The 23,114-nt window shown below is 47.3% G+C and overlaps 1 protein-coding gene across 1 annotated transcript in view; it reads left to right on the top strand.

The window, feature by feature from the left end:
- Positions 1 to 1,261: 1,261 nt before the first annotated feature.
- The window catches only part of FAM110B (family with sequence similarity 110 member B), a gene marked incomplete in the record, with an annotated part of 27,881 nt that continues 6,028 nt past the window's right edge, over positions 1,262 to 23,114 (top strand). The window contains 1 exon segment of the mRNA XM_027773732.1: positions 1,262 to 1,559. Within this exon segment, the coding sequence (XP_027629533.1) occupies positions 1,550 to 1,559 (10 nt within the window).

Here is a 23,114-nt window from a genome sequence, read left to right as displayed (position 1 = left end):
ATGCTCCACACCCCTCCCTGTGACCCGTGAGGGGCCTTGGCATCTTCTTTTGTTTGAACAGAGCCTTCATACCAAGTGCTCTCTCAGAGAAGCCTACTTGTTGAAAAATCACTGAGATCCTCACATCACTCTATTCCCTAGTGCCCTGCAAGGCACTGTTTTGAATATTCAATCTACTGTAAGATTCCTGTCTGGGGCCAGCAGGTGGCATAGTGGTTAAGGTGCTGGACTCCCACATGGCCTACCGTAATTCTAGTCCCAGACCTGGTGGCTTGAAACTCACACCAGGCTCATGTACGTGCGTGCCCCAAATCCCAAGAACAAGATGGAGAAGAAGGGATTGTGGCGTGGCCATCCCCCAGGTGGGTGATTTCTCTTTCCAGCAAGCGCATGTACCCTATAGCAAAAATCTCTCTATCCATTTGACTGGATAGTCGAACTCAAGAATTATATTAAAGTCAGTCATAAGTGAACACTCAATACAGGCTTTACAGAAAAAATTAACTTTTGGGAGGAAGGAGGGCATTTTATAAAAAGAACCTTCTCTCCCATCTGCCAGAGAAGGATGATTCTGGAAGTATTTGTCTTTGTCTACAGTGAGAGAAATGGATTTTGGAATGACTCATCACTTTTCTTAGGTGTCAGGGGAAGTAGGTCACTATATTATGCTGTTTAACATAATGTTTGAAAAGCTGGCATTGAAAAATGAGAAGTCGAATAGTGAATAGTTCTTTGTCCAAATTCTAGAAATGAACTATTTTTTCTGGGATAAACAGTAACTGTTGTATATATATTTTTCTTTTTTTTTTCCTTATCTTCCCAGGATATATTTCATTTTGGTAATCAATTGTACCTTGATCAAAGTCATCGACTCATCATAGCTGTATTGGCTTCATTTATCAAAATGTCTTTCTAGATATACTTGCAAACACAGAAAAGCTCAGCCTTAGTAAATTCTAGAAACAACCTTGAGAATGATCCAGAATGCCTTAATAAGTAAAATAGCTGAACCTTGAAAGGCCTCCATCTATTTTTAAAGCTATTAGACAAAAGAGAAAAATCCGATACCCTTCCTCTTGTAGTCAATAAAGAAGGGAGAATGGCATAGAGAGTTCGATCCCCTCTAAGCTAATGGAGGGGGAAGTACATGAATCTGAGCGTGCGTTTGGAGAAACAGTAATCATGCCCAGGATCCTCTGGGCAGCTCTCCCTAGTCTCCTCCTCAGCTATATCTGGCCCTGACTGGAGGGATTCATGATGTGATGACAGCCTGCAGTCACCTGATCAAATGCTTCTAAAGAATTTTGGATAGGGTGGTCTCAAAAATAAGCTGACACCTGACATGCAATGGAACACGAACTCTTAGCACAGTGAGTGTAGGCTCGTCAACTCTGGATGACACACGAGGCTGCCCTGGACCTCCAGACACCAACCATCTCCGGCTTAATCCAACAAATGGCTGCTACCCAGTGTGTTCTTTGGTCAGCCCATAACTCACACCCAACAGTCCAGAGTCTGCACCGTCGGAAGTGCTGTGTACATTCTGAACATGGAGACATGTAAGTTCATGAGATTCAGGGCCACAGGGACATTCGGAGTTCTGGCATACATCCTTCACTTGACAATGAGGAGTGACAGGCAGACGGAAGACTGTGGTAGAACCACAGTGACCCAGGTCCCCTTGCCTGTCACTGATGGGAGTCTGCTTGCCCTTCCTCTCCCTCCTCTATTCATCTAGCTCAGTTTACTTCTGCCTCCCCCTTCTTCGCTGTTTCTTTTTTCACTTAATTCACTTGTCAAAAGAGTTTGTCACTTTTCTTAATGTACTGTATTGCAATCATTCTTTTATTTTTTTAGTTCCTCATTACAGTTTAAGTCTTTCTTTTGTCTTCTTGTTCTGTCTTCATGTCTTTATGCTTTGAAAACATCAGGTTGTCGGAAAAGTCATGATGTATTTTTTCTGTTTTTCTATGCAGAAGCGCATTGTGACTTGTTGACAACGCAGTGGTCAAGTCAGGGCCCAGATGGTGGCACTGTGCTTTGTGAGGCGGACTCTCATGGGCAAGCCCTGGGTTTGCTTCTGTAGACCTTCCCAAATGCACACATGTGACTCTGATCCAGGGGTGGGTGGAGACATCTGAGACCCTGTCTGAGGTCTTCTCTCTCTCTTTCTCTCTCTCTCTCACAGAAGAAACAAATAAGTAACATTTTTAAAAAAGAAAATAGCAAATTCAACCTAGACAAGAAGAAATTGTAAAGAAACAAAACTTACAAGAAAGAACTTGACATTCATCTGCCACACCTTTCCACTCATTATAGGAGTCCTCTCTGAAACGTCTTGGTTGGACATGAAGCCTGCCCTGCTTGAAGTTTTCCTAAAGTGAAAGGCTCACTTCTTCCCTAAGCTGGTTCAGTCCTATGCCACGTAGGATGTCCTGCATCAGTGGACAGCATACACAATGGCGGTCCCCTGAAACTACAGCAGGCTCTGCCATGTAGCCTGCATGTGCAGTCAGCTCTGCCATCTAGGGTCATGCAAGTACACGCTGATGTTTGCGTAATTACGAAATCAGCTAAAGACATATTTTTAAGAACATAACCCCATGATTAAGGATGTCTAACTGTAATTCCATTTTTCGACAGTTGTTAATTGTGCAAACATTCTTCCTTTTCTTAATCCATAAATTGTCTCTATAGTCTGTTGTAGTCTGTGACATTCCTGTGAGAGTATTTTCTCCAGTTTATAAAAGAAGACAGTGACAAGCTGGCTCCATGGCATAATGATTAAGGATGCTGGGTCCCACCTGGTCAACTGCATGGCTTGAGTCCAAGACCCCGTAGCCTGAGAAACACACTGGGCATGTGTACCTGTGTGCGCCCAAAATCCCTGAAAAGAGAGAGGGGGCAGGGAGTGTGGAGTGACTGTGCTTCCTCCTCTCCCTCTTTGTCTGGCAAGTGCTTTAGCAAAAAAAAATTAAAAAATAAAAGACAGTGGTTAACACGCATTGGCAGAGGTAAGGAACCGAAGGTTAGAGGTGGGTCAGACAGGGTGCATGGTGGAGCCAGCAGAACTCACCCTGGCTCGCCCCAAACTGTGCGCACTTTGCCATACAAGCCCCTTTTTCTTACGAGCACAATCCACATTGTCCCTTAGAACCCGCCCATAAAATCTCACTAACTGGACTCCGAATTGCGCGGCCTGTTGTCTGGGAGGTGTGGGAACGTCCGCAGATGCCAGAGGCCAGGCGTTGTGTGTGCTCCATCCACGTTGGCATCCCCCGTGCCTGGCATGTGGCGGCCCTCGGTCAGTATTTGTTGAATGACGGAGGAATCAGCGAATCCCTTCCTTAGCTCTTACACACCGTGAACTGGGAGTTTATTTTCCCGTCGTGTCTGATTTCCCATTGGTGGACTTCAGATTCACAGAAGCAATACTTTCTTCCTCGGTTCTGCTTTTGGCAGGAGACTTCTAGCAAATGAAGACTTGCAGCTTGCTGTAGTTGCTGGGCTTTGCCGCTGTGCCAGTTTAAAACGTGTACCAGGAGGTAACTGCTGACTCACTGGCGCCTGGTAACTGTCCCACAGCAGAATCATGGCTTTTCTTTCCTCCTTTTAGCCTCAGCCACATGCTCTCTGCCCTGGGCCCACCCTCAGGCCCTGAGGGTACGTGGAGGCACAGACCTCGACCCCTATAATGTCCTTCTGCTGCCATTCCCTTACACCCACAATCCCCTCCTCCGACGTCAAGGACAGTGAGGAAAACTCCCACGCAGCCTGCTAACACCGACAAGTCATTATTTTCTGCCTGTGGCTTTTATTCTCCTGTTCTCGGTGCATTAGTGGGAAGTGCCTCCTAATGCATTTCGTGCATTTTTCTTTCTACCGTATGACTCCCATCGACATATAAATAAGTGTTGGTTCTACTCTGGACTCCACGCACCGGTGTCCAGCTGTCACCTCATCTCTGGAGTTGTGAGACATCTGCCTGTATGTGCTGTCCCCACTTTCTCCCAAACTCGCAGTCTTTTCTGCACCCCACTGATCACTTACTGAAACTGTCCTTGTGGAAGCGAACAGAAATTTCCGCGTTAGTAGATCCTTGCTCTGCTTCTCTTCTCGGCCTCTGTGCTTATACTGCGTGTCACATGGAAGTGCGTGCGGCTCCATGCGCTGTTCGTTTGGACCGCCGCCTGGCATGTATATCGCAGATGCCCAGTAAACACTTTCGGAGTGAGCAAATACAGTGCAGGTGTTCTCTGCCGACTAGTTTGTCTGTCTGTCTAAGCTTGCCGAAATGTGCCTTTTCGGAGGTCGCTCCCTTGAGGGGAGATCTGGTGGGAAGGGGTCTTTGTGGTAGTGGGAGGGTCTCCTGGTCTGAAGGGTCATGGTCTTTAGCCAGCAAGCCTCGGGGTGGGCTCAGGCTTCCTTAGGGTAGTCTGGCTGTTACCTAACCAGGCCATGACTGGAGTGTCAGTTTCTTGTTGCTCAGAAGATATCTTATTTCCTTAGCAGGATATTAAAATGCTTATTTTCCCCCCAGGAGGATGTTATCCTATGCTGAAAGCCCCTTGGAAAAACGCACCAAAGAGCTCTCGTTGTCACTGCCACATAGCGGGCCCATTGAGCTGTTTTTTAGATTTTATGAATGCCTCTCCTTGCGATTTTCTAACATCTTCCTGCCTCCTACGCCCCCTCACTGACGTGTCTAACTCTGGCACAGCGAGTTCTGCTAACGACAGCTCCTCCCTCCAGTTTGTCCACAGACTTCCCACTGTGGCAGGAGGAGGTTCTGCTAGTGAAGCAGGCCCATCGGCGTGCCATGGCAGGACAGTGAGGAGGCTGCAGACCAGCCTCATGCCGGCTTTCCTTCCTGGCTGACGTCCACTCCGCCCCGTCCCTCCTTGCCCCCACCGGTGTTTCGGTGACTGTACAGTGCAGGCTGGGAGCTCAGACTTCGCACCCAGGCAGACCTGAGCGTGACAGCAGGCACCTTCAGTGTGCCAACCTCAGGCAAGTCACGTAAACCTGCTGAGCCCCGGGTTCTCCATCTGTTAAGTGGGATGCATACTCCGTGCTGGCAGGGCTGGTAAATAGTATGCCCCACGCCTGGCCTGAGTCTAGCAGGTAAAGGACGTAAGCTGTGGTCACTGCTTTATTTCCCAGTTAAGACTGAACGTGATTGGGCACAGAATCAAAAGTGAGAGAACTTAGGAAACACCAAATATCAGCTGTCTTTTGGCACAAATTGTTCTCTTTCTTATTAAAACATAACAGAAAACTCTACTTCTCACTAAACAACAGCAACACAGCTTGAGACGAGGGGGTTGGGGGGAGAAAAAACTTGCAAAGCCAAGTCCGTTTTTCATTTCAGGGAGTCATTTTTCAGTAAACAGAAGCGTGAAGCTTGAAAGTTAATCAAGAGGCAGGTAGAATCGTTTTAAAGTGAAGGCACAAAGGATTAGTGTGTAACGGACATTTTGTTTGGATTGCATTGAAGGCACAATCTTCATCTAGTGAAACATTAGTTTTGTCCTGTCAGCAGTGTCTGCAGTTTTTATTTTAAATATTTATCAGATTACTTTTGGTGGAGGGTTTAGATTATCACAATCCTTAGAGAGCCTCTTAAGTGAACCTGCTTTTTTCTTTTTTTTTTGGAGAGGTTTTTGCTATAGGGCGCGTGCGCTCACCGGAAAGACACAGACAGACAGAGACAGAAAGCAAGAACTCACCCCCCTGGGGGGGATGGCCATACCACAATCCCTTCTTCCTCCATTCTCCTCTTGGGATCTTGGGCACGCACGCACACGCATCCAGCATGAGTTTAAGCCACCAGGTCCGGGACTCGAACTTCAGTTGACTATGTGGGAGTTCAGCGACACAGCCATTACACTAACTGCTGGTCCCCTTTTTTCTTTTTATAGCATAAATGGGGAGGTAGAAAAGTGAGCAGAGCTATTTTGATAATACAGTAGATAAAGTTTTTAGATGTTTTAAAGTCATTTATCTGCTCCTTCCATGAGTGAGAGAGAAAGGTAAAGAAGAGAGATGGAGAGACAGAACCCCCTACAGAATCCCAACACTACAGCCTCAGCCCGCCCCATTGGGCGTGAGCATGCCCAGTGTACTCAGGGAGGTCTCTGCAAACAATCCCGGAACCTTTTCACGTGGGTCAGCCTTGCAGAGCATTGAATTTTAGCATTGAATCCCCATCTGGTCCTAAAATTTTATTTTTTTACCTTGAGGCAAAGACACATTTAAGACTAAACACATGTCAGACAAGAATCTCTACAAAAGATTCTGAATTGTTAGGCGCTGTGCTACAGTGGCCATGAGGCCAGGCAGCTGCCCTTGGATGTCCTAGTTTTGGGGACCATTGCCACCATGTGGTAACCTGGACAGCAAGGACATGTCTGAGAGGAAAGATAGCACACAGAATGAGAGGTCAGGAGAGGCTTCCCAGTCCCGGTGGGTGTGATACCCCTTTGGCTGGGGATGCTCAGGGAGGACTGGAGATCCCAGGGGAGGGAGCGGGATGTGGAGCAGGTGTCAGCATCCTGTTGGGAGGTGAGGCAGGATGGAAGTGAGAGCTTGTGGCAAAGCCCCAGAGGATGGTATCACTGGTTTCCCATCACCCCCTGAAGCCCTGCCTGCCTCCAGACAGCATGGCCAAAGCCCACTCTGCCTAGCAGACCTGCAAGCTGGGTTGCTCCTGTCGCCCCTGTTCAGTGAGCTCTCAGGCAGCGCTGGCTCGGGCTGGGCAGTGTCGATGAACCTAGTCATTCCTGAGCTGCTCGTCTCTTGGACTCCAAGATAATATTTCAAGTACAAATTGTGGTGAAGCCTTTCTTAGACCATCCTCGGTTTGGAAATGGTTTTAAATAAGACGTGAAATGCTAAAGAGATTAAAATATGTGCTGCACAAGGAGGTGTCGGTAGTCTTAGGTGTCTTATTTTGAGGATTATGATTTACTGTTCAGGTTAGTCTATAGTCTTGGAAATTTTTTAAAAAATCTTATTTGTTTCTTCATCATACACTTAAGCAAAGAACTAGCTGTTCTAACAACTGCTATCTTACGAAGAGCTCTTGAAAAGAGAGAACGTAATGCCAGGTGTTCCTTAGCAAATGAGATGGACAGTATTCATTATTTTTAAAAGTAAACCTGGCTGTGCTGTGAAATCCTACCTGGTATTGATTTCCTCTTGTGCCTTCTTTGTGTTCTAAACACAGTTCCGTGCTAATGTGTCTGCTAAGTTGTGGATGGATAGTTTCCCTGCTGTCGTACCATGGTCTCCAATCAAAAGTAGCTACTTTTTTTAAATTTATTTCTTCTACACACAACAGAGAGGGAGAAGACACAGAGAGAGGGCCTGCAACAGGGCCTGCATGCCGTGACCGTGCCCAGCCTCGGCCACCCTGGCTCGTGGCATCTGTGTGCCCAGCCTCCTCAGTGCTGGCTTTAGCATGGTTCTTCGACGTAACAAAGAGTTCAAAGGATTATTTTTCTCCTCCTTCACCTTCTGAAGAAAGCTACTGCTAAGCAGTGAATGGCCAAAAAAGCAGATTTTAGGAACTAAAATACAATTAGCGTGGGTGTCTGAGCCATGTCATTTAAATATAAAGGATGTGTAAATACACTCAGTCCTTCATACATTTATTTTATCCATTTAAGACATATCTCCCTGTGATGCAGTCCTGTCCCAGCCTCCAGAGTAGTTGGGACCATAGGCGTGTGCCACCATGCTTGGCTTTTTCTTCAATTTTGCCATGTTGTTTTGGGCAGGCTGAGGTCGCTATCCTCCTGCTTCAGCCTCCCCAAGCCACTATAATTACAGAGCACACCACCGCACTCAGCCTTTAGGTTGAATTGAGAATCTAACCTGGGCCTACCATGTGGTTCCAGCCTGTGGAGTGCAGTGTCTTAGCAGAATGTCATGACAGCTAGGCCCCATGTGCATCTGTGTTTTTGTTGTTGTTGTTTTAAGCGAGAGATTTTTGCTATAGAGAGCATGTGCGTGCCAGAAAAACAGAAAGTGAGAAATCACCCTCCAAGGGGGATGGCCATGCCACAATCCCTTCTCCTCTCATAATTTGTGCCAGTGTGAGTTTTAAGCTGCCAGGTTCGGGACTTGAACTGTGGTTGACTAGGCAAGAGTCCAGTGATGTGACATTATGCCATCTGCTGGTTCCCATGTGTATCTTTTTAAGAGCTGAAACAGTGCAACCTGGCGAGGTGGGCGGAGACATCCCCATGCCAACATCTCCGTGGAAACTCCACCCCTTGGTTGATGAGTATCTTAGGCGACTTTCTTAGTGTCTTCAGACTTTAGTTTCCTCATCTGTGAAATGGGGCTAATTCTTGCCTTAGAGATATTAGTGGGGCTAAATTGTGAAATATATTAAAGGCATGTGCACAGTTCTGGAAGCAACTTATATGCTTAATAAGGATGGTTATTAGTCACATCTGGGTGCTTAATGGAATTTATTCAGCAGTTTATCTAAGGCACTTACAGTGGACTTGGTCCACTTGCCAAAAGCATCTGCCACACTTTCTCTCTTCACATTTAAATGGTTTATGGTTGTATTATAAGACATGTTTTAATAATTTTTTCATAGTAAATACTATCTATTGCCCTGGGGCTGTTTACTAAAAATTAACTATTTTTTTTTCCCCAAAAAAGAAGTGTTTGTTCGGTCTTTCTATAGTGCCCCAGTCATCTCTCTATCACACGTGCTACGACTGACTTCTTGTGCAGGTTACACAGCTGAAGGGGAGGGTCACAACCTGCGGGGTGCAGAGCCTTGGCCTGGGCCTCGGCATCGATGTGGGCGGGAGACCTGGACGTGGCTTGCCAGCCACAGCACCTGGATGCTGGGAGCAGTTCATGCCAGGGCGTCAGAGCGCCTCCCCAGGGGTCACCCTGCAGCTGGATGAGCGGCATAAGACCTCGTGGACTCCGTGATGTGCGACCAGAGTTCATGTCCCTGGTGTTCACTGGGCTGTCACTCCCACTGCCAGAGGTGCTCCTGCCCACCTCACTGGGGAGGCAGCCAGCTCGGGCTCAGTGACTAGCAGGACTTCCCACCCCGGGGATGTGAACAAGCCAGTCTGCAGGAAAGCACAGCAGTCCTTTGAACTCTGTACTCAGAACCTGCCCTGGCCTCACTCCTTGTCACAGCTGAACATAAAGCTCTCTCAGAGAAGACACACCCAGCAGCCAGGGCTTCCTTGCTGTTCAGATACAGCAGGCAGCCTATTGGATTTTCATTAGGAATTCTAGAGCCCTGCTTTTTAATTACTGTAGTAATTTTTATGAAGCAAATCATTATTTTGCAAACAATTTGCTGCCTATGAGCAGCATCGATTCTGCACTCCCAGGTGAAAGGCAGAACTCCTCACACTGATACAAGTTGGGCCCCCCTTACAACCAACACATTTTTTTAAAGAATTATTTATTTACTGTAATTGATTAATTTGTTTTTAATTTGACCAGACAGAAAGAGAGGAAAAGTAAGAAAGCAAGCTGCTAGGTCTAGGACTCGAACCACAGTCAACCATGTGGGAGACCAGTGCCTTAACCACCATGCCACCTGCCAGCCCCACACCAGCACATTCTTTACTGTAGACTGAGGGATAATGTTGATTTTTTTTTTCTGATTCTTTTATTTTACCCATCTGAAATAGGAGGGAGATGTTCTAAGAAAAACCTGTGACATTTTAAAAAATGGATTTACTTACAAATGAAACAAGCATGCCAACAAATCTTCTGAATGACCTTGGAGAATGACATTAGGGTCCCTTGCGGGTTGAGATCTGACCTGCTGTTTTTCTCCTGCAAACTTTAGGTTTGATTTCATTTTAAATAATGACTTTATTATTTACTCTGGCCATTTCACTCCCATAACTGTGTTCTTTGAAATTCAAAACCACATATTTTCTTTGTATCTCAAATAAAGAGGGTCATGCCAATGACCTTTCAGCCAGAAAGTGAGCGGTCAGTCTGCTTTGACAGAAATAGCACCGGCTCGGTCACTGTAGAGTGATGGGATCATTTCAAGACAAGGGAGCCTCCAGTTACCGTAAAACCTGAATCGTAATGGTGGTGATGGTCAGTGCCAAGCCGTGCACACCGGGACAGTATTAATAATAGCTCACATTTTCCCGGTTCCACGCCAAGCATTTGCAGGTGACACCAGAGCCCATAAGCTGTGGGAGTCATGATGAACCACATTTCATAACTGAGGGAACCGAGGTGCCCTGAGCTGGAGTCACTTGCCCGGGGCCATGAGACAGTGAGTGACTGGGTGGAACACAGGGTGAGTGCTACTGGACCCCTGGACCTGACTCTGAATGGCGAACGGGTGTTCCAGCTGCTGGGTGGTCCTCAGAAGTCAGGATGCAAATACCAAGGCAACAGCAAACAAGCAGAGGGGCGCAGGGTGCCATGTAGACCTGTTATCTTCGGGCTGGACTCATTAGGAGTGAACAGGAAGCGGGTGTATCCTTTTTCCCTGCCCTCCTATCTATCCCTGGATGGAATCTCAGACAGGACCCGGATCCTTTTCAGTTCATTGTAAATAATTGATTGTGTCCGATCAGTTTCAAGCACAGGAGAGTCCTGCCTAACCTCAAGAGCAGGGGCTGGTTGAAGCGAGCTGCTCCCTCTTCAGCTCAGGCCTACACTAGCTGGGAAGCCCCTGCAGAGGAGAAGCCTGAGGACACGTTTCAGCTCCTCACTCTGGCTCATCTCCCACCTTGTATTACGCTTCACTGCTGACCTCTGGGGCAGGCCCCATGCCATGCATCCTGTACAGGAGAGGGTGATGGTCAGGGGAAGTAGTACGGTTCCTAGCCTTGGCTCTTACAGCTGGATCTGTGTGCCCCAGGCCTGCTGTGTTTCAGAACTGGTTCCCTTTTGGAGCTGGTTCCCTGGGGATCCTCAGCCTCCTCCTCAATGCAGGACTTCAAGCAGACCTTCTCCAGTTGGTGTCCATGGGGAAGCACCTTCAACGATAACCCTGGACCACCGTTTTCCCCTGGTCCACATGAGGGCCCAGAAAACCCAACCGTTCACATTCCTGGCAGCAGCCACTCTTGCCTGTGTGGTCTGGCAGGGGAGTCCCATGCACTCTGCCTTCAGACCTCTCAGATGCCAATGACAAGCCAGCCCCCAGGCTCCCCGGCTCCCAGGGACTGTGTTGGGCTCCCAGGTGGCCCTGAGTTCATCCTATTTGGGTTAAGAAGGGGCACTGACAACCCTGTGCACCACACTACCAACAGCCCCGTTGGGTTCTCCTGAGGAAGAGGCGTCTCCTGTTCTGCCACACTGACTAGCTCTCTGTGTCCTTGTGAAAACTCTGCAGGCAACACATTGCACCTGGACACTCTTCCCTCCAGGCCTGAGCAGTGCAGAGCGCCCCCTGGAAGACATTGCCTCATGTAGTTAGTGCACACTCAGTTATGTCACAATGATTTCCCAACCTCAATTAAAACACCCATGCGAATTCTGTGCAGTTACACCAGCGCACTTCCCAGACCACATGGGAGCCCCAGGGAGACACCCTTTGATCCAGGTGCTTGAAAATGTTAAAGGGTAAAAGTTGGCCTCCCGGCATCTCTGTACATTCTAGCATCTGTTTCAATCTTCTGATTGCATAGAGTGACTGCATGGAAAGAAAGAAGGCTTAAATTAAGTAAGAGGTGCTGAAAGGACAGGAAAATGGTTTACCTATCTTGCAGAAAATTAAAATGCCTAATTAAACAAAAATAATGGAAACCTGGGGCAAGAGGATTTTTTTTTATTAATTTTTCTGTTAAATTGAAAGCCCTACAATAATTGTCCAAAAGAACAAGCTTAGAAAAGTGACTGGAGGGACTGGACGGTGGCACAGCAGTGACGTGGACGCTCTGCAAGGCTGTCCTACATGGGAAGGTTCTGGGTGCACATGTGGAGACGCCCCTGAGCACACCAGGCACACACGCGTCAGTGATCAGGGCTGGCTGAGGCCAGGGGTGGATCGCAGTGTCGGGATCCAGTTGGAGGTGCTGTCTCCCTCTCACCCACAAAAGAAACTAATCAAATGGAAGGCAATGGCTTGGGCACTAGAATCAAAGCTTCCATGTTATTAGGAAGGCACTGTAGTTTCAAGGAATACACAAAGTGATACTGTCCTTGGCTAGAAGACTATTTTCCGTACAGGGTGGAGCTGATTGCTGATGGCAGCACCAAGGCCAAAAGGGATTATTGATGGCGAGGGATTTCACCCTGGAGATGAGGAGGAGGAGACTTGGCATCCAGGGATTGGAAAAGCACAGATCCTGGAAGGGTAGCGGTCTTGACCGGGTGTTTCCAGAGGGCTGGCTGGCTGATTTCCTAGCTTTAACATTCAGTGTGCAAAGTCTTCTCTCCTGACACACGCATTTCGCTCCCCATTACTTTTTCACTTTGGTTACTCTCCTTTACTTTTCCCTTCTTTACAGGTTGTTCACACAGTGTAAAAGCAATTAATAGAAGCAGTGGTGCACCTGGAAGGAAGCTATGTTGGAAAACATAGCTTATTAACCAAAACGAGTTAACAGATGTCTTCTGAACACAATGGTGTAGCTGCCTTTAGTCCACAGACACTGAGCATCATCTCTGAATGCATTTTGCTTGCAAGTGTAATTTTTGGTGATAGCGCAGTATTAACTGTTGGTGAAAAGTATTCAGGAGACCACCAGCTTCGTGAGACCTAGTTGGTAAACACATTGGGTGGAGGAACTGTGGAGGTCTGTATGGACGCCACTGGTTCAGAGGGGCTGCCGTCGCTGGCCCGGAAAGGAGGAAGGCAGAGAGGGGTAGAGTGGGGACTCCACAGGCTGCCTCTTGGGGTCAGATGGGAACCTCAGGATCAGCCCCACATGCACCTACTCCTCACCTCCGGTCCTGTCAGCCTCCAAGTTCGGCCCAGGGCACCTCTTGAAACTGCCCACTCTTTGCATCCCAGAGACACAGTCCCCATCAGGGTGACATGAAACTGTCTGTGTGTTCTTATGAACCCTCTCAATGACCTTGAAAAGATAGCTGCTATTAATATCCTCATTTCTGAGATGACAGACCTGAGGGACAGGAAGATGACATTGTCTGCTGGAGGCCACTCAGTCCTACCCGTAGGCCAGGACGACTCCAGCCCACCTTTCTGCAACCGCACTTGTCCTCTTCTCACCCTGTCCCCACACTGTGGCTGGGAGGGTCTCTTGAAAATACCAGTATGGAGGCTGGGCCACTGCACAGTAGCGAAACTTGACACACTGAGAGGCTGGGCCACATGGGACTTCAGGGTGCATGGATGGAGACCTACGAGGATATTCTGGGCACGTGTTTGCCCATGATCTGGGGCTGGCTGGGGCTGAGAAGGGATCATGGCGTCAAGACCCTTTCAGAGGTTTATGCCTCTCGGACTCTTTCTATGTCTCTCTCTGACTTGTGAGAGAAAGAAATAAATAATGTTTAAGAAACAGAACTCCAGGGACGAGCAGATGACGTAACGGTTATATCACTGGACTCCCACGTAGTCAACTGCAGTTCGAGTCCTGGGCCTGGCAGCTTGAAACTCTTGTGAGGCTTGTGTGTGTGCATGCCCAAAGTCCTGAGAGGAGAATGGAGAAGGGATTACAGCATGGCCATCCCCCCGGGGGGTGATTTCTCACTTTCTGTCTGTCTGTCTCTCTAGCAAGTACATGTGCCCTACGGCAAAAGTCGGCCTATAAATAAATAAATAAATAAATAAATAAACAAACAGAACTCTGACCATATCACTAATGCTTAATTACCCTTTAGTGCCATACCATTGCCCTGCATGAAATCCAAAGCCCATCTGTCCTCCCCACCCTGACAGAGCTCTCAGCGAGGTTCTCCTGGCACTCGCCACTGGCCTTCGGGTATTTGGGGAGTTTCTTGTTGTACCATGAACTGGATAGAAAGCAGCCTGATATCTGATGCCCTCATCTCTTGTGCCTTTATTCATATCCGTCCTCTCCCTCACCATCCCTTAATCTTCAAGCCCTCTACGGCAGACCTGCTATATTTATCATTGACATTGTTCAATTAGTACTCATCAAATGTATTTTGCATCTTTTTTGAATGGTGATGTTTCTACTTTCCAACATATAATGTTGTAGTCAGTAGTAGAGTGATTGAACTCAGCCTGCAATTCAGTAAATATTCTTGTATTTCAAATGTGTTTCTCTTCCACTCCTAAAGAATTCAGAACTTAATACTGGTATATTTTTTCCGTAGGGTGCATGTGCTTGCCAGAAAGACAGAGACAGAGAGACAGAAAGTGAGAAATCACCCCCCATGGGGAATGGCCCCACCGCAATCCCTCATCCTTCATTCTCCTCTCAGGATCTTGGGCATGCACACACACGTGCCCAGTGTGAATTCAAGCCACTTGGTCCAGGACTTGAACCACAGTTGACTAAATGGGAGTCCAGTGACATAGGCATGGCGCCAACTGCTGATCCCAAAACTGTTAATTTTTTTTAAATGATTTCTTCCATGAGAGAAAGAGAGAAAAGCACCCCAACAGGGTTCCCACCACGATCCACCCCCAGCCTCAGCCATTCTAGATTATGCATGTGCCCCTGGAATGTACAGGGAGGCCTCGGGACATGAACGCAGGACCTTCCCATGTGGGGCCCTCGTTGTAAAGTGTTGTGTTACTGCTGTGCCACTTGCTGACTGCACACGACTCTGTTCTCAAACAGGAAAAACTAATAATATATATATGAGAATCAAGTTGGAATCTTATGCTTAAATCAGCAACACACACACTGTTACAGGAATAAAAAAAAAAATCCAAAAGTAATGTTTCTAAGCCACACCTAGTATGAAAGTTTTGTGATCTGACCTGTTAGCAAACTAGAAAAATCAGTTCTTCTCGCACTCTTAGGAACCTCACAGGTGAATTGCTTCTTTTGCAAGATCTTCGCCTGCAAGAACGTCTGAGCTGCAGGCATTTTCCAGCTTTCCGGATTCAGTAGATTCGCTTTCGGAGAACGTGAAGAAATCAAGAGGCTGAGAGGTTTTGGGAATAGATGTGAATTAGCCAAGCTTGCTCTGTAGAACAGTGCCACCCTCTTTCTGCTGTAACACACAGGAGAAAGGACTGTTTTTCACATAGTTAAACTTCTGTGGGTGAATCGAGGTCCTTGCTCTAAATCCAACGCTTTCTTTCCTAAAAGAAAAGAATTTGAAGACTAAGGGGCCAGCAGGTGGCACGGTGATTAAGGCACTGGATTCCCACATGGTCAGCCATGGATTGAGGAGGGGACCCCGCAGCGTGAGAATCACGCTGGGTACGTGTGTGTGCATGCCCAGAATCCTGAGAGGAGAATGGAGGAGAAGGGATTGCAGTATGGCCAGCCACTTTGGGGGGTGATTTCTCATTTCCCCTCTGTCTCTGTCGTGCTTTCTCCAGTGAGTACATGTGCCCTATGGCAAGAAAAAAAAAAAAATGTGAATTCTTTTTACCTAACAGAAGTTCTGCTCAATGGAGAAATACCAGTACAGCAGACCACATTTGATCCAGTTTTCCAGTATTGATTTTTTTTTTTTTTAAATCTAGAGGGTTTTTGCCGAGCTCTGGATTTGCTTCTGCGTCAGAGGAAAGCTCCACTGCCCAGGGCAGCTCTGATCCAGGGACACCTTTACCCAGGCCGCACTTTCCCCCTTAACTGCCTGACCTCAGAGACACCGAGCAGGCATTCTCTAGATTAAAGGACTTGGGCTTTAGCATTTTTTCAAATCAACCGTGTGTGTTGAGATTCATTTTCTGTCGCCAGCTGCCTCCAGGGTTGGAGGAGTTCTTAGCCCAGCTTGCTGGGTCTCCCCACTGTTACACATCAGCTGACGGTCCTGGTCTGTCCAGCTGCCCTTGTAAACAGCGAGCAGATTGAAAAATAGAAGGATTCTGGCTGCGTTGCTTTTGAAAAGTTGGACTTTTCTAAAACTGCTATTTCCATGTCTAATAAACCAAGACATTTGCTCAGTTAAGAGATAAGGGGGAGTCAGACAAAGGTCTGGTGGTAAAACATGATACTCTATGAAGTAATCCCACATGGGAAGGTCCCTGGTTCAAGTCCAGAGACCTCCCAGAGTATGCCAGGCACACACTGCCAGTGACCTGGGGGGCAGCAGGAAGGGGGGCGTGGATCAGAGCTTCAAGATCCTCTTCAAGGGGACCAGCAGTTAGCGTCATGGCTATGTCGCTGGACTCCCATGTAGTCAACTGCGGTTTGAGTCCCAGACCCAGTGGCTTAAACTCACACCAGGTGCATGTGCATGTGCACCCAAGATCCCGAGAGGAGAATGGAGAAGGAATTGCGGTGTGGCCATCCCCCCTAGGGGGTTATTTCTGTCTCTTTGTCTCTATCTGGTGAGTGCACGCGCCCTACAACAGAGAGCTCTCAAAAAAAAAGAAAGAAGAAAGACCCTTTTCAAGGATATTCTGTCTCTCTCTTCCTTTCTTTCTTTCTTTCTTTCCTTCCTTCCTCCCTCCCTCCCTCCCTCCTTTCCTTCCTTCCTTCTTTCTCTATCTTGTTCATGAAAGAAAGAAAGAAATAGATATTAAAAATGTTAAAAAGAGGGAAAAGAGGGCCAACTGGTGGCAGAGCAGTAGCGCCAATAATGCAGCACGTGATGCTCAGGCACACGGCAGAGTCCTGGGTGTGTGTCCTCACACCCCTGTGTGTGCGTGTGTGCCCATGGCCCCTGCTGGCTTGAGGCAGGGGTGGCTTGTGTAAGAGCCCTGTCTGGCTTACTCTCCGTGTTTCTCTCATGGAATAAGTCAGTAATAAACGGTCAAAAAGGAAAAAGGAGGGACAAGAAACCTTGACCCGTTCCCTCTGTGATAGGGGCATTGAGAGTCTAGCAGGATGCTCCTAGCACAGGGTGGGCTTCGTCCCTACTCCCCTTTCCATCACTGTGGAGCTGGTGAGGAATGCAGAATCTGGGACCTCCCCCCAAATCTACCCAATTGGACTGCGTTTAAGGAGCTCCCACACCACATAGGTACATTAAAGGTCAAGAAGCTCACTAGGGCAAGTGTAGGGAGTGCCATTTCTCTCCTGCCTCTGTCTGTATGCAACCCAAGCTTTCATGCATAGACCAGGACTCCCAGCTAGGTGTCATGAGCCCTTCCTGCACCCAGGCCAGATAATTGAGTTCAGGTTTACCTAATTGAATGGACCGTTTTGTAAACTCTGCTTCACCAACTTTCTCTTCTCCAATCCTTTTTACCCTTTCTTAAGAAATATTAAATGAGGTAGAGTGTAGTCCAAATGGTTTATGAATGGGATTTTCTCCCTCCCTCCATCTGGGTTCTCCCACCTGTCCCATAAACCAAACAAGGCAGTGTGATTACTTTTGTCCAAAACCCTACAAGACTGAGATCTAATGTCCTCCGAAACAGTGTGAAGCTCTCCCAGCCCCGTGTGCATGCTTGTCCCATCAGGGTCCACGGCACCTGACAGGGCTGTCCAGGATGGCAGGAATGAAGTGTCCTGAGCTACAGCATTCTCTGAACGGATTCGTGGTTTTCCCACGTGTGACACTGATGTGTAACTCTGGCTGTGTCCATGAACTCTCTGACCGATTTTGTTGAACCTACCTAGTCTGCATCAGGAATATTGAATAATGCTACAAGACGTAGCGTAGTGGGCCAACAGGTATGTGGTAGTTAAGGTGCTGAATTTCCACATGGCTGACCACGGTTTGAGAACCGGACCTTGTGGCTTAAGATTTAAGCCAGGCACATGTACATGCATGCCCGAAATCCTGAGAGGAGAATGGAGAAGAGATTACAGCATAGCCATCCCTCTGGGAATGGCTTTCCCTCACTCTGTCTCTCTCCAGTGAGCACATGTATCCTATGACAAAAATCTAAAAAAAATTAAAAAAAACAGAGTATTTCTCCAGAACCGTGTAACTCTATCCCTTCCAACAATGTTCACACATCAAAAAATAAAAGAACAGGAGCTCAGAACTAAGTATTAAGAGAGAGAACAGCTTAAGCCACCTTCATTATTTTTGAAGTAGGTTTTTTGGCTAAAACAGGTCTTAGCTATTACGTTGCTCTGCAGGGATACCCGAGATTGAGTAATTTGTAAAACATAGAGGTTTATATGGTTTAAGATTCTGGTGACTTGAAAGTCCAAGAACATGGGATTGGTATCTGGCTGGCCTTCGGTGCTACGTCACAACATGTTCACAGAAGCCAGGAGGAAAGAGGACGTGTGCAGGAAGAGGGAGACGTGGGGACAGCCATCTCCCCTTTATGGCAGCCTGCTCTTGCTGGAACTGACCTCACGAGAGCTAGAACTCACTCTATGGGGAATGAGACAGCATTAATCCAGTTCTGATGGTGAAGACTCCATGATCCAGTCACTGCCCACTATGCCACACCCCTTACCATCTCACCACCTCTCAATGCCATTGCACTAGGGACCAAACTTCAAAAAAAAAAAAGAACCTTTGGGAGCAAACCATTACCCAAACCACAGCAGGTAGAAAACTCTGAGCACAGCATACTGTTTTCCTACAACACCCACACATTTTCTACAGCTTTTCAGATGCTTCTGAGTCTTCTTTCCTTTTTATTTTTTTATTTTTTTTCCTTTTGGAAGAGGTTTCTTTGCTCTTGGGTGCATTGTGCTCACCAGAAAGACAGAGACAGAGATAGAAAGCGAGAAATCACCCCCCAGGGGGTCAGCCACGTCACAATCCCTTCTCCATTCTCCTCTCGGGATTTTGGACACGCACGCACACACACCTGGCATCGGTTTTAAGCCACCGGGTCCGGGACTCGAGCCGTGGTCGACTACATGGGAGTCCAGCGACATAGCCATTACGCTAACTGCTGGTTCTGCTTTTGAGTCTTCTAATACGATGATGATGTTTTCGTCCCCAGAGAATTCAAATCAAAAGTTGTGAATTCTGACCATGGTGATTTCTAAACATCATCATGGTGTTGAAAATTAGTAGAGAAATTGGGAGTGGCAGAGGAAGAGGAGAAAGGGGTGAAAACAAGAAGGAAATGGAGTGTGAAGAGTTGGTAGACAATTACTGTTTCTAACATCATGGCCTTTCATACTGGTTTTATGACTATCAATCACTTTGTTGGACAAGTGTCAGGAGGGGCCTGAGGGTCTGTCTCTAAATTATGAAAAAGCAGTGTGTGGACCAGCACATGGCATAGCAGTTACATTGCTGGACTTCACATGGCGGATAGCAGTTCGAGTCCTGGATCTAGTGGCTTTTAAATCTAGTGGCTTGAAAATCACGCCAGGCGTGTGTGTGCGTGCCCAAGATCTCAGGAGGAGAACAGAGGAAAAGGGATCATGGCATGGCCATCTTCCCTGGGGGGTAATTTCTTGCTTTCCCTCTCACTGTGTCTTCTCTCTCTGTTCTTGGGGCACACATGCACCTTAAGGCTAAAAAAAAAAAAAATTTAATAAAAAAGGAATAAAAACAAAAGCAATGGGGGGCAGGCAGTGGTACAGTGGTAAACCAAGTGGACTCACTCACGATCCTGGGTTCGCATCCCAGAACCTTCCTGAGCACACAAGGCACAAGCCTGTCTGTGGTCTGCGCTGGCTGAGACTAGGGTGATTGCTGTGTGAAGAGCCTGTCTCTTTCTCATTCATGGAAAAAAATAAACTTTTTAAAAGAAAAAGAAAGGGAGACAAGGAACTTTCTAGAGAATGCTTCTGTTGGTTTGTCTGAAAAGTCATGACGCATTTTTGCATTAAAAAAAAAAAAACCTTGAAAAAATGTGTCATGACTTTCCTAATGACCCCATAAGAAGACAAAGAAAAGCTTTCCTCCATCTCCAGAATTAGGAGAACAATAACTGGACCCATCTACCATGTCTCCCCCATCACGAGGGAAATGCGTGCATGAAACCCACACCCACCTGAAAACAAGTGCGGATAAGACCCCTCTGACCCAGATTAAAGAAACCCAGCCCCGGGGCCAGCAGATGGCACAGCAGTTACATGGCTGGGCTCCCACACAACCGACTGTGGTTCAGCCTGGGTCCCAGACGCGGTGGCTTCAGAATCACACTGGACGTGTGTGCATATGTATTCAGGATCCTGGGAGGAGAATGGAGGAGAAAGGATCTCAGCGGGGCCGTCCTCCCTGTGCGGTGATTTCTCACTTTCCCTCTCATTGTCTCTGTCTGTCTTTCTCTCCAGTGAGTGCACATGCTGTAAGGCAAAGATCTCTTTAAAAAAAAAAAAAAAAAAAAAGTGGGGGTTGACAGGTGGTGTGGTGGATAAAGGCACTGGACTCTCGTGCGGTTCAAATCCCGGACCTGATGGCTTGCCTTCTCACCTTTCCTTTCTCTCTTTCTCTCTCTGTCTGGTCAAATTAAAAAGTAATGATGGCAAATGAAATTAAATAAATAATTCTTTAAATAATAATAGTAATAATAATAATAAAATCCTGCACCAGCTTCTTTTCAACAGTCCATTTTCCAGGACCTGCTCCCTGTTTGGGAACTCTGTTCTTCCTCCCTTCTTGTAATAAACTCTGCTTGCTAGCTCCCCTCTGTGTCCACATCTCTAATTCTTTGTGAGCATGACGTAAGAACCTGTATCCCACTGTAGGTGCCAGGGGATCACCCTGGCCTGCGTCCGTGTCCTCACCAGCTCTGAGTGCTGGATTTTACTTGGTGTTGCAGATGTTCCCAAAGCCCCCCATCACAGTCAGTCAGGCATGCAGAAAAGTTCGGCCACTGGCAGCAAATATTTGGCTTCCAATTCCCTTAATATGATGGGGCTAGAAGGGATAAGGGTTGAAGACACTCATAGACCAGCATGTGGTTTAAAGCCAGGGGACATTATATGAAGGATACAGCTCACCCTTAGAGATCTTCCTAAGCACTAGCCGCAAGAACCATGGAAGGGTTCACTCATTTGCCAACATCCCGGGTGCCATTTGGAAATTAGAAATACGGCCAGCCTGGTTAAGCACTGCGTTGGAGTCGGATCTCACAGGGCCAACTACAGTTCAAATTCCAGCCCAGTGGCTTGAAAAACATGGTGGGTGCATGTGTGTGGGTGCAGATGGAGGGATTTCAGTGTGATCACACCACTTTGGGGAGTGCTTTCTCCTCCCCCTTCCAGGAAATTAAAAAAAAAGAAAATAATGAAATTGCAAATAATTTCCTTATTCTTGGCTCCTCAGAAACTCCTGGTTCTAGAGCCAAATGGGGTTGTAAGGATCTTGTTCAGCCAGTCTCTGGATGTCTAGGAGAAGGAATCCAAGCTCCATCTCAGTAGGTGACCCTCCCTCTGGTTGGAGGTTTGTTTGGGGCCATAGGCACAAAGCTGTGGGTGCAGACCTGGTGCTGCCCTTTGCCATCCCTGCTCCTGTCACTTCCCCTCCATGGAGGCATTTGGGAAGCTCCAGGAATAACTATGGAGACGGGACATCATCACCCTCCCAAGTTTCTGGATGTGACCTAGGTTGCATCCCTCAGGCTCTGCTGCCTGCCCTGGCTTGAGTCTCCTCCTGGAAGGGAGGGGTGAGACCGTGTCCACCCCAAGAAAGCCCCAGGGTCAGCTTCTCAGTAAGGGGCTGATGAGCAAGTGCAGAAGCCGCTGCCCGGAGTCAAGGCTCCCTGCTGGCCTCTCATTCAAAATGTCTTCAAAGAAACAGTCTCAGTCTTCTTGGGAGGAGGTGGGTTGTTGTTTCTTTCACACTAAATTGAAGTATCAAAATAGAACTGCACAATTAAAGGACATCATTCTGTAAGAATTGCCTGGGGGGTTCTCAGATCCTGCATAGGAAAATATTTTTCTTAGAACAAATCCCTGTACAGATTACCAAATTGTCTCTAAAGAACGTGGCGATGCGTTGCATTTAGAGGTTAAGGGTTGTTTCCAAAGCTTGGGAAAAAGTCAGCCTTTCCCATCTTCCTGTTCTTACCGGGAAGTAGACCGTTTGTGAGCAATGTCGCTTTATTTATTTTCTAAGTTAGTCACTTGCCATGATGGTTGAACACATTAATGTCCCTGTCTATACAGGACGCGGATAAGGCCATTAGCCAGTGGCGTGGCTGATTTTTCCTGAAGGCTCTCTGCTGGCAGTGGCCCCGGGTCCACTGTTACTTTATATCTTGTTTGAAGTAATACAAGGAGTTCTTTTAGCATTACCCTGGGAGAATTGGTGAGTGTTAAATTACAGCAGGTTTTCCTGTTGGTTTTGGTTTTTTGGTTTTTGGTAGTCAGTTTGCTCTGAAAATCCTGTGTCAAGGCTCCTGAATGCCTGACTCCTGCACAGGTTTCCTGTAACATAAAGTGACATATTTGGGTATGATTGACATTTTGAAATTTCAGTTCCTAGTACTCTAGAGAACTGTGGGGGAGAGGGGGGAATACACACACACACATACACACACACACACACACACACAAATATACACACACCCACACCACAAAGAAACCTTTGATTATAATTGAATTATGTACTCACGGTTAATCTGAAAGTATTTCTACACACACAAACACACATGAATAAGCTTGTGTTTGATGAAATGAACTTCATGCACATTCTTGGTTTAAAGACAGGAGTATTAGCCTGCAAAACTAAGATACCTGAAACATGTTGACTTTCTTAAAAAGCTTTTTATGTTGTGTCGAGTCCGTTTCTTGCCGGTCTTTTCGGTGTTTGAAGAAGTAAAACGTGATAGCTTTCAGTCAGAAGTTTTGCCTGATTGCAAAGGAGGCATTTGTAACTGCCCAGCGCTGCAGCTGAAGGCACAGGGGATCCTTAGGAACTCAGTGGCATTAAAGGAGCTGGGGACCTGCGCGCGGTTAGCCAAACCCTCCTGTCTACATTCATCTAGTATTTCCTGGGTTTTGATCCAAGGAGTGCCAGCCAGGCGTGTTCAGGATGCGGTCCTGCCCATCTGGAGGCCGCTGGAGGAGTTCGCGCGTGGGAAGCTTCAGCCCCTTTGGTCCTCCCGAGTCCCGCATCGGCCGCCCGTCGCAGGCTGGGGTGCGGGGTCCAGGCGACTCCCCTCGACCTTCCCTCGGGGAATTCCACCTCCAGCCGCTGCAGGAGAC

This window comes from Tupaia chinensis, unplaced genomic scaffold (assembly GCF_000334495.1).
Source record: "Tupaia chinensis unplaced genomic scaffold, TupChi_1.0 Scaffold000046_3, whole genome shotgun sequence".
Lineage (NCBI taxonomy): Eukaryota > Metazoa > Chordata > Mammalia > Scandentia > Tupaiidae > Tupaia > Tupaia belangeri.
Note: the sequence above shows the minus strand (reverse complement) of the source record. Positions and strands in the feature narration are given on the sequence as shown.